This window comes from Arvicanthis niloticus, chromosome 26, assembly GCF_011762505.2.
Source record: "Arvicanthis niloticus isolate mArvNil1 chromosome 26, mArvNil1.pat.X, whole genome shotgun sequence".
NCBI classification, from domain to species: Eukaryota; Metazoa; Chordata; class Mammalia; order Rodentia; family Muridae; genus Arvicanthis; species Arvicanthis niloticus.
This window is the reverse complement of record NC_133434.1, coordinates 17,363,662-17,375,718: the sequence shown is the minus strand read 5'-3', so window position 1 is coordinate 17,375,718 and position 12,057 is coordinate 17,363,662. Positions and strand designations below refer to the sequence as shown.

Below are 12,057 nucleotides of genomic sequence, written 5' to 3'. Positions count from 1 at the left end.
TACTTCTCCAAATGTTTTCTTTCTTTCTTTTTTGTTTTTGTTTTTTTGTTTTTTTGTTTTTGTTTTTTGTTTTTTGTTTTTTTCAAGACAGGGTTTCTCTGTGTAGCCCTGGCTATCCTGGAACTCACTCTGTAGACCAGGCTGGCCTCGAACTCAGAAATCTGCCTGCCTTCTTAATTGTCTGTTAACCAGCAAAGTTTATAGAGATTGCTGTTATCTAAACCAAGGTGTGTAAGTTTTAAAAATATATAACCAATAGCCTGTTATGCCCTAATTAACCACATGCAGCTGATGCACTCCTTTGTCCCCATATCACTCTGAGTTCTGGACCTAATGTCTAGGAGAATGAATTAGGGACCTTGAAGCCAAGTATTGTAACCTTAATTTTTTTCAAAGCCTACTTTTAATGATGGTTATTAAATGCCTTAACCTCCCTTCTAGCCCACCACCCACCACAGATAGAGAAAAAGAAATGTTTAGAAATGGTTCTTTGGAGCAACTCCCATCTGCATTGTCAGGAAATCAGCAGTTCAGTTCACAGGTGAGCAGCGGCAGCTTGATCCACTCACAAACGCTTCACGGACACACCAGCAGTCCTGTTCAGTAGTGTCCGGATAGCAGCGGTAGTGGCACGACCTCGCAAGAATAGCCAGGCCTCCACTAAACTGAATCAGGGAGGAAAGACCAGGGATAACAGGGACACCAGGAAATGAAGCAAAGATCAGCAAAGATGCAAAACTAAGAAGCTTACACAGCTAGCTCTATAAGCCAGTCTCACGCCCCCGTCACTGTTGAGTCCTATTCATACTCCCTCTAAATATCGAGTCCTACTCGGGTCTCGCCTCAACATGTGTCTTGTCTCAGCACTTTTTAAGCTTGTCTCTCACTTTTTAAGCTTATCTGAAGTGAGTTTTCTTGGCCTCCACACTGAACCCAATAGTATGGGTATTTTCCTTTTTTTTTTTTTTTTTTTTTTTGTTTGTTTGTTTGTTTGTTTGTTTTTTCGAGACAGGATGTCTTTGTCTCGAAAAATCTGCGTGCCTCTGTCTCCCAAGCGCTGGGATCAAAGGCGTGTGCCACCACTGCCCGGCGGTATTTTCCTTGAATGTTTGTCTGTACACCACTTGCATGCCTGGTGCTCAGATTCCCTGGAACTGGAGTTATAAACAGTTGTGAACTGCCATGTCGGTGAGACTCAAACCCTGGTTCTCCAAAAGAGCAGCCAGGGGCTGGAGAGATGGCTCAGTGGTTAAGAGCACGGACTGCTCTTCCAGATAGTCCCGAGTTCAATTCCCAGCAACCACATGGTGGCTCACAACCATCTGTAATGGGATCCAATGCCCTCTTCTGGTGTGTCTGAAGAGAGCAACAGTGTACTCACATACATATAATAAATAAAGTCATTTGAAAGAGCAGCCAGTTGGTGAACTTAGCCTCTGAGCCATCCTTCCAGCCATAAGAGAGAGCTTTTGAAGGGAATGAAATTGCATTCTCTACACTCTGTACCATGTGATTACCTGCTGTCTCAGGTAAGGACTTCAGGTTCCACTCCACTTCCTGTTGCTAGGAGACAGAGCAGCTCCTTTCCCACCCCCACATGAAACTATCTTCTGCAGGGTAAAGAGATGCCTCAGCAGTTAAGAACACTTAACTTAACTTAACTTAACTTAACTTAACTGCACAGGACCCAGGTTGGATTTACAGCACCCATGTGGCTGCTCCAACCATCCATAAGTTAAGTTCCAGAGGACTCAGTGACCTCTTAGTTGAGTGTACCTACATACATGCAGACAAAACACACACATTAAATAAGTCTTTCAGAAGTTTTTTTTCTTCTACAAAAATACCTTTTTTTTAAAAGACGGGGTTTAATGTATCGAACTTGCACTATGTAGCAGAAAGTGACCTTGAGCTTCTAAACCTCTGGTCTCTGCCTCCTGAGTGCTAGGTTTATGGGTACGTGCCACCACACCCTTTTATGTGGTTCTAGGTATGCAGCCAAAGGCCTGTACACCAAAGCAGTCTACCTAGCTAAGTGCCCAAGCCCCTACAACACCACTTAAAGTTGTTCTGTGTATGGGTGTTTTGCCTGTATGAGTGTCTGTGCGCCACGTGTATGCCTGGTGCCTATGGAGGCCAAAAGAATGTTAGGATCCCCTGGAACTAGAGTTAGAGACGGTTGCAAACCACTATGTAGGTGCTGGGAATTGAACCCAGGCCCTCTGGAAGAGGAGCTGGTGCTCTTAATTGCTGAGTCATCTCTCCAGCCTCAACATCACTTTTAAATGACTGCCCTATATTAACCAAAATGTATAATTACTAACAAGCTATTTATTTTATTTAAAATAAATCTTTTCATATAGTTACCTAGAAGATAGATAAAATTCCTTTAGATAAATTCTGCATCAAAGTCTATACATATTTTAAATTTTTAATCACATTTATTCAGATGTGTGTGCTCGTGTATCCAAGTCAGTTCTCTCCTACAATGTAAGACCTTGGTCTTAGCCGGGCAGTGGTGGTGCACGCCTTTAATCCCAGCACTTGGGAGGCAGAGGCAGGCGGATTTCTGAGTTCGAGGCCAGCCTGGTCTACAGAGTGAGTGCCAGGACAGCCAAGGGCTACACAGAGAAACCCTGTCTTGAAAAACCAAAAAAAAAAAAAAAAAAAAAAAAAAAGACCTTGGTCTTGAACTCAAGTTGTCTCACTTGGCTGCAGGCACCTTTTTCCTCTAAGCCTTTTCACTTGCCCCATATATTTAAAAGTATGAAAATGTCCCTGGGAAAGATCATGTCAGGGTGTATTTCCTAAACATCAATTTTGTAACCTCAGATTTGAGGAGTGATTTTTGACTTTATGAATGTATTTATCAAGCACAGTGACAGCTTACTTTCCGGCCATTGGACTCTCTCATGGGACCCTCCTTCAGAATCCATTCCCACATCTGATCTAGGCCACACCCCTAGACCCAAACACTACCAAATTCCTAACACCTGTCTCAGCTGTTGCATTGAAAATTAACACCAGAGTTTTCTGCAACTTCCAACAACTCCAACTTCCCAGAAAGTCACCCCAGCTGACCAGTCCCTGAGTTCATTATCCCCTCCTGCAGAGGGTACGACCATGGCCTGTAGCTTCCGTGGGAGAGTCCAGCTTGGCGGTCTGCTCCTCTCTGTCCTTGGCTGGGTGTGCTCCTGTGTCACCACCGTTCTTCCTCAGTGGAAGACTCTTAATCTGGATCTGAATGAAATGGAAACCTGGATCTCGGGGCTCTGGGAGGCATGCGTGAATCAGGAGGACGCTGGAACTGTATGCAAAGCCTTCGAGTCCTTTTTATCTCTTCCCCAAGAGCTACAAGTAGCACGAATTCTCATGGTGGCTTCCCATGGACTGGGACTGTTGGGACTTCTGCTGTCTGGCTGTGGGTTGGAATGCTTCCGGTTTCACAGGCCCGGAGGAGTTTTCAAGACGCGGCTGTGCCTCCTAGGAGGGACTTTGGAGGCATCAGCTTCAGCCACCACCCTCTTTCCAGTCTCCTGGGTGGCCTATGCCACATTCCAAGACTTCTGGGATGACAGCATCCCTGAGATTGTGCCCCGGTGGGAGTTTGGAGATGCCTTGTTCCTGGGCTGGGCTGCTGGGCTTTTCCTAGCTCTGGGTGGACTTCTCCTCATCTTTTCTGCCTGCCTGGAAAATGAAGATGGATCTTCTCCCTGGATGGCTGAAGTCACGGCCCCAGCAGCCTGTGCTTCAGTAGAGGAAGAATCTGATGGTTCCTTCCACCTCACACCAAGACCAGTGAGCCACTCCATCTAGAGCCTGCCTAGAAATCTCTATAATAAAGGAATGTCAGTAGGCTACATTCTCTTCCTTACCCTTCATGGTTCTGTTGGAAAAGAGTGCTCGCTATCAGATTTGTCAAGGGTTTGAGTATCTTAGTGATCTGAGAACTTCGGTTGAGAGTTAAAAATCAGGACAGTATCTTACGAACATGTTTATCAGATTTGAAATTTTATTTATATAGAAATGCTTTCAGTTGAAGGTAATGCTTCATGCTTATAATTTCAACACATGGGAAGCTGAAAGAACTAAGAATTCAAGGTTAACCTTACCTGTATGATGAGATCCTGTTTCCAGCTTTGGGGGTGGGGAGGAGGAGATCATGGTGGCTCTCCTCAGGCCAACACTCAGGGAGTTGTGCCAAGAGAACTGCCCTAAATTCAAAGGTAGCCTAGGTTACTGTGTTAAAATAATAATAATAATCCCTTATAGTATTATTTAAATACTTACTCACTTTATTAAAGAAGATGTTTTAAGAAGTTGAAGTCACCAGAAATAATCTAGTATGAAGAGGCACTTTATGCCTAGCTAGAAATGTTGATGCGTTGGCAAAGGAAAATTAGTTATTTGCCCACAATAGTCTCTATAGGATGGGACACCTCAGGTGTGAGATCTGAATCACAAGCCTCTGCTGCTTTCAGATCCCCAGTGTTCTAGAAGGGCACTGCTTTGTTTCTGTTGCATCATGAGGCTGTGAATGGTCCCATAATTCGTACTGAAGGTAATGGTCCCTGTGGATACTAAGGTAGGTCCCTAACCTTTTTGAGTTGTTCAGGACTCTGTACTTTCACTACTAAAACTAGCAAACTCAACTACACTAGGACAAGCTGGTTACTCAAGGATAGTTGTGTCTATTACCATCCAAGGTGGGCTTCTGTGTGCAAAAAATTCTCAGCTCCACAAAAATGTCTGTTACCACATGCAAAAAAAAAAAAAAAAAAAAAAAAAGCACACTATAAATGTTTCATTATGGAGGAGGATTTCAGCGTGTAGAGTGTTTACTTGTTTAGCATGTAGAACGTCCAGGGTTCCCTCCCCAGCAGTACTTAAGGTCACGTGTGGTGGTGTATGCTTGTGATCCTAGTACTTGAGAGGTGGAGGCAAGAGGATCAGAAGTTCAAGGCCAGCCCAGGCCACATAAAACCTTGTCAAAGAGAAGGAGGGGGTGGGGGTAAGGGGGGGGAGACAGACAGAGACAGATACACACAGACACAGAGGGTGTGGGGTGGTGGGGAGAGGACTTTTATTGTTATTGTATTATTTGGGGCTGGGGAGGTCCAGTGAGATCTTGGATTTGATCTCTAACACTATAGAATAAACATATTTGCCTAAGCAGCCCAAACCAGCATCCTTTTGCAAAAAGCCATTTTCCCAGGCTAACAAGATGGTCAGTGGCTAAAGACACTTGCCACCAACTGGATGACCTGAGTTTGAGCTCCAGAACCCACAGAATGGTAATAGAGAACTGACTCCACAAAACTGCCCTCTGGCCTCTGCACACGCACTGTGGCAATATGCGTGTGCCACTCCCCCAATACCATAATGTACAATAATAATAAAATTAAGGAAAAATGTTTAAAAAGAAATTAAGTATGCTGATACATACTCTGCATCCCAACACTCAACTGAGAGGCAGGGGGGTCCTCAGTCAGTTCAAGGATAGTAAGGGCTACAGACATTGTCTTAGAAGGAAAAGAAAAAAACACTCCAAGCCAAGGAAAGAGACTGCACAAGTACAACTTCTCAACAACTTTTCTCTTCCTATTGAAAGCTGGGTCCTTGGACATTAGGTTTCTCTGGAAAGGCCCCTTTCCTTTAATGTGTGTTCATCTGTGAACAAACACAAACTGAGCCAAACATCAGGAACAAAATAATCCTCTATTTTGTGTGTGCCAAAGCTTATTCTGTTCTCTTCAGGCCAATCAGAAGACTATTTCTGATGACTGGCTTTTTTTTTTTTTTTTTTTTCTTCAGTTACCTGCTTTTCTCAATAGGTTTGGCAGGCCAAGTGTCAGTAAGAAGCAATGCTCAAATATCCAAGGATCCTTGGTCTGTAGAGTGCCTGCTTCTTGGGACCACCACTCACCCACCCAGTTGTTTATTCGCTCATTTAACAAGTATTCATAAGCACTTACGGTGTTGTGCTGGGAACCAAGTGAAAAACAAGACAGATACATCTGTACCCAGGGTCCTCATTCAGACAAAGAACACAGACATTAAAGTAAAACCACTCAAAAGCTACACACCACCACACAATTCAAGATGACAGAGAGGAAGTGAAGTCCTCAGAGTCACAGCTGGGCACCTCGAAGAAATGGCAGCTGTTGCAAAGGTAAGTATGGATGGAGTTCCAGAGGATGAGGAAGGGGAGGAGGAGGACAAGGCTGATGATGCAGGATGGAATTAGACCTTGCAGCACCTTCAAGGCCACTGTAAAGATAGATGCTGTTGCCTTTCTCCGCATTATAAGGTGATTCATCAAGCATCAGAGCGGACAGAGAACTTAGGCCCTCTGATTGCAGCAGCAGCATCCTGCATCTTTCATGAGGGCTTGTCCCTGTCACACAACCAGCTGGGGCTTAAGAGTTGTGGAGTTCTTGAGAGGTTTATGTAAGACCTTGAAAGGTCTTAAGAGCAGAAGACCACATCTAACTGCCCCCTTTGATAACGAGGGGAAACTGAAGCAGCACACCTATGGCAGCCAGTAGCCAAGTCAAGATTTGACATTAAGGATGCCCTTCTGAACCTCATCCTGCTGCTTCATGGGATGGGCCACACCCAGACTCAGAAAATCCTCCTCTGCACTGTTTAGCCTAATCAGGGTTTTAGTAGACACCTGGCTCACCTGTGCCTGCTGGGGGCTCTCTAGTCCCTCCCTCATCTTAATCCCATGTTCACAGGTGTTGATGGCATTGTGTTTTCTCTTGCTTTCTCTGCAGAGATGGACACAAACTAGAGCACTGTTAAGAGACCATCCTGTCTTTCCAACTCTCCTTGTGAAGGACACAAGGGCACAGCTGGTAACAGGGGCTGCCCCCTGACATGTCGTAACAAGAACAGCGGCCACTTGGGAAGGCACCAATTCCTGAAAGGCGGCCATCCATGGACTGTTCACTTAAATCACCAGTTTTTAATCCCTGTTTTGAAGGCCAAGTGAGGGTTGAAAACAGAACCACTTAAACCTTTATTATTATTATTTTTAAGATTTATTTATGTATGTGAGTACAGTCGCTGTCTTCACACACACCAGAAGAGGGCATCAGAACCCATTACAGGTGGCTGTGAGCCACCGTGTGGTTGCTGGGAATTGGACTCAGGACCTCTGGGAGAACAGCAGTCAGTGCCCTTAACTGCTGAGCCATCTCTCCAGCCCCCTACTTAAATCTTTAACAAAGACTTTTCTCACTGGCTTCTAAGTTGATCTGATTGAAAACTTTTCTTGGGCTAGGGATGTATCTCTGACAGCTTGCCTGACATCCCTGAGTCCCTATTCAATCCTCAGTAGGGCACTTCCCCCAATTAAAAAAAAAAAAAAAAAAAACCCCAAAACTTTGTAATTTCACTCAGAAAGATGAGAATCCACGTTTCATGTCTAGAGTACTGCTTTAGAACTCCACATAGCTGAGCAGGACTTTGAACTTCAGAGCCCTGTGGCTCCACCTCATGTTCAGATTTCAGGCACCACACACACCAGATTTATGCTACTGGGGATGGAACTCACGACCCATGCATATGAAGCAAGCTCTTCCGGCTAAAAAAGCCAGTAAAGGCTGATGGTCTGAAAATGGGGATCCCGCGTGCAGCACTTTAATGTATCTACTTTTCTAGAGATGTGTAGGGTAAAAATGACCTCAACTTCCCCCCTGGGGCTTAAACACAGGACCCTGAGCACGCCAGGCAAATGCTCCAACACTAAGGCAAGTCACCAAGTGTCCTTTTATTTTTAATTAATAGGTGTTTGGTTGGTTGGCTTTTGTTGAGACAGGGTTTCTGTGTGGCCCTGGCTGTCATGGTTCTCAAGGGATCAACCTGCCTCCCAAGTGCTGGGATTAAAGGTATGTGCTACCACTGCCTGGCAACTCAAGAGTTCTACAAGGAGCTTTCAGATTTCCAGTTCACCACCTCCATGGCACATACTGAGGTGAAATGCCCTGCTCAAACACTTCCATCTTTCACACTGGCCTCTTCCTCCTCTCATTCCTTTGGCCACAGCATTCTTGTTCCCAGACCCTTAATCCTGGCTGCTTAGAAAGCCGAATCGAATCTACAAGACCGGAGAGAGACAACATGGATTCTATAAGATAGAGTGTCAAGAGCCAGTGAAATGGTTTACTGGGTAGACACACTACACAATCCGAGCTCAGTCCCAAAATCGTCTGACCTCCACAGGCAAGCTGGGGCATGAATACACCGGCAAAGTAAATGCACGAAAAATATTTTAATTTCCGTTAAAAGCATTTTAGACTAGGAACAGTAGCTTATACTATAATCCCAACATCTGAGAGGTGGGGGGCGGGGGTGTTACTGCTGTTAAGTTCAGGGCTGGGCTACAGAATAAGACCCACCCAATGTCAATAAAATAAAGTTAAAAGCCAGTAAGAGTCCAACAGAACACAAACCTTCTAAGACATAGCCTGAGAACTGTTAAAAAGCGAGACACGGTATCAAATGCTGCCTCTCAGTACTTGGGAGATAGACACGATAGGATCAGCAGCTAGGAACCAGCCTCTCTGCCACACAGCGAGTTTGAGCCCAGGCTAGGCTATGTGAATAAAAATTATCAGCCTGAAACCTTAGTTTGCCAACTATACAAAAACGAGAAATTTCCTGTCAGCACTGTTCCTGGTGGTCATACTAGATCTCACTGATGTAGCTATAAGGTTGTGGGGGAGGGGAGGGGATGGACAGACAGACAGGGCCGAGTGGCTAGGAGCACTTGCTGCTATCACAGTGCTTCTCAACCTTCCTAATGCTGTGAGCCTTTAACACAATTCCTCCTGTTGTGACCACCAACCAAAAAGGTGCTACCTCATAACTGTCATTTTGCTACTGTTATAAATCGTAATGTAGATAGGAGCTAACTCGCAGGTTGAGAGCTGCTGTGCTAACTGGAGTCTGGTTCCCAGCACACTCTGAAGCTCTGGGGACGTCGATGCCATCTTCTGTTCTCTGTGGGCACTCGAATACGTGACATGCACATCCATGTACACATAAGGAAAAACAAACTTGGAAAAAAAAGAGTCAGGGGAACAGAGAGCATTGCTCATCTTCTCGTCTCTCCTGCTGCTTTTAACAGGAAGGCTGAAAACATGCAGATGCTACAAAGCCCACTCACTTCCAAAATGGAAAACACGTATTTCAAAAAGGATCACGCTACAAACCAAAGGAAAAACAAATACTTTTATTGCACATTTATAAAATCTGCATAGTTGCATTGTGTTCTTCCCTCTCATGATTCCTCCGTTAATCCTTAAAATTTGGTTAAAACATGAGTTCCCAATTACAAGTTCTTTAAAAAGCAGCTTCTCTCTACATATACACAGATAGATGTTCTTTTTTTATACAAATTCACATCCCTATTTTCTAAAAAAAAAAAAGAGAGAGAGAGAGAGAGAGAGAGAGAAGAGAAGAGAAGAGAAGAGAAGAGAAGAGAAGAGAAGAGAAGAGAAGAGAAATTCTGTTAGGCCAGGTAGCCTTAGACACCTGCTTCTGATAATTTTCACAATTTTGCTTAAATGATCATTAACTATTAAAATGTTCCTTGTGTGGCTTCACACTAGCACTCGGCCGAAATCCAGGATACTTTCTTTTTTTCACTCAAGACTGAATGTGAGGTTTTCTGGTTTATCTAAAATATAAACAGACCAAGAGGGCAGGCAGCTTTTCCCTTGGCTTCATGGCGCAGCCTTCAGTCCCAGCCTTGTGTGGAAGGCGGGGCTCACCTGCATCCCTTTCGTCACTGTCAAGAGCCAGGCAAGACCCCTATTACCAATCTCTAGTAGCTAAGGACTTTTAAATGTCACCAGAACTTGACAAAATAACTAGAAACCGCTCCTCTGGCTCAGTTCTGATGAGTCACCCTTCTGCTGTCAGACTGGTGCCTGAAGGGTAATTTAAAAGTGGCATGAGGCTTAGACAAACCCAAGTATTATGGGAGATTTACAAAGGCAATTCAGGTCTTCTGGGATAATTCAAAGCCTTAATGCACTGGCTCCTACCTCCTTCAGTGAAACAGCTCTCATGATCCTGTGCCTAAAATGTACAACTTTATCCTTAATCCCTTAAACACACATCATGAGAGGGGTGAAGGTCTGAGTCTTGCTCAGACACCCAATCCCTCTCTCCAGGGGAATTTGCAACAGACTGCCATGTAACAGGCAGGTGACCAGAGACCAGACTGAGTGCTGACGGTCCATGAGCGGCTTATTTCACTGTAACTGTTGAAACTCCTTGAATGGACTCCATGACAGCTGCAAACCGGCTGCAAAGATCATAGGGAGAATTCGGTCTGATAGTTGGAGGCTCCTTTAGGACGATGATTTCTGCAGAAGGATCCAGAAGCCTGGGTAGGAACTCCCCTAAGCACAGCTGCAGATTTTCTGTAGAGAAAAAGAAAAATGGATTGTCATACACACAGCTAAACAAGGCCAAAGCTACATGGGAGGGCTCCAGGAGCCAGCATCCAACTCAACAGTATGCCTCCTGCTGAAGATGCCTTTGGAACTTGCCCCTCCCACTCTAGGTGAGAAGACCACTAGGGCTGCATAACCGAGTCTATTTCCATGTCTGTGTATGTTGGGGAAAGCGTTGTCATGGTAGCCGTAAAGGATATCTGAACTCGCTCAAAAGCAAACCTATAACCATGGCGCCATTGCAGTCCTGGTTCAAAACACACAATATACATGAAGTCACTGTCAAACAGCGCCAAGTTTTCCTTTCTTATAAAACATTACTAACTTAACTACAGAAAAGACTTTTAAATACTTTACCACCATTATCAAATGCACGTGAGCATCAAAATAATGTTTGAATTGTAGTAAGGTGTTTGATTTTAAAACTGCTGTTTGGGTTGCTGATTTTTACATTTCATTATTTAGGGGGAAAATCATTAAGTGAACCTTGGCTTGGCCCAGCATTTCAATCATTTCTGACGTGGCGGCCCTGAACATATCGCTAGCATCTAAAACTATGTATTTACGTGACATGGTACACTCATCATTGCCACTCACAGGATTAAAATACCAATCAAGTCTGGAAAACTCTGTTTTTCAGATGTTCTAAATTCAGAAGTATCAAATATTTATCCAAGATTTAACCTTTTATGAAAGGATAAAGCAACCCATCTCATGAACATGAAAATATGTTATCATCATTTATAAACAGAAAATTTCTCTCTGATATTTTAAATCTATAAAGGTTAACTTGTGTGTCTATTTTGATATGCACACTCCTGGGTGAGAACAAGGAGCTGGCTCAGAGAGGAAGGCGTCTGCTGCACAAGCTGACCGGAGATCACCAGACTCAGCCCAGGGAAAAATGGAAGGAAAGGGCTAAGTACACAGAGCTGTCCTCTCAGAGAGAGGCACACACACCCAACGCCAGTAAACACAAGCAACACTTTTAACTAGCTTGGTGTGGTAGAGCACACCTGTAATCTTTAATCCTAGCTCTCAGAGGCAGAAGTATAAGGATCTCTTGAATTCTAGGCCAGCTTCGGGCCAGCCAGGAGCAAAGGTCTGCTCACCAAGTAGCAAAGCTGTTTTGTTATTATGGCTATTCTTACCAACGCCCTCTTAAATCTTAAGAAATTGGATGTGATGCTCTGTACCACATACCCAGATGGTGCTATTGTCTTTCAAATGCTTAAATATACTAATGTGTCCACAGAATTAAGTAAAGCTATACCTCACATGGTCTAAAGAAAAACAAACAACAAAAGGAAACACATCAATTGCTTGGATTATAAAATTTATCAATCATTTCTGTATACTAAAACAAGTCACTTGACTGCTTATAGAGTGGGAAATGAACAAGGATTCCTATCAGAACATACACCTTCTGAACAAAATGAATGCACCTACAAAATCAGGATCTCTCAAGATATTCCATTTACTAATTCACGGAAGTAATTAGTTAATAATATTCTTATATACTGCAACTTTAAATCTCAAAGTTTAGCTAAAGAACCATCAGCTAATCATACTTTACATAAATAAA

General features: G+C 43.8%; 2 protein-coding genes across 8 annotated transcripts in view; one reads left to right on the top strand and one right to left on the bottom strand.

Moving 5' to 3' along the window:
* The first annotated feature begins 2,999 nt into the window (after nt 1–2,999).
* On the top strand, nt 3,000–3,862 carry Cldn25 (claudin 25). Its single transcript, XM_076924544.1, has one exon. It carries the CDS (start codon nt 3,124–3,126, stop codon nt 3,814–3,816), a length of 693 nt encoding a protein of 230 aa, XP_076780659.1. The 5' UTR covers nt 3,000–3,123; the 3' UTR covers nt 3,817–3,862.
* Nucleotides 3,863–9,221: 5,359 nt separating this feature from the next.
* Nucleotides 9,222–12,057, bottom strand: part of Usp28 (ubiquitin specific peptidase 28) — a 53,135-nt gene continuing 50,299 nt past the window's right edge. For 5 of the 7 annotated variants that reach the window (XM_076925076.1, XM_076925079.1, XM_076925081.1 and 2 more), the window contains one exon: nt 10,116–10,439. In XM_076925076.1, coding sequence (XP_076781191.1) covers nt 10,264–10,439 — 176 coding nt within the window. In that variant the 3' untranslated portion in view covers nt 10,116–10,263. Of the gene's footprint in view, nt 10,440–12,057 lie in introns of all 7 variants that reach the window. The other 2 variants (XM_076925080.1, XM_076925082.1) reach the window with 1 other exon arrangement.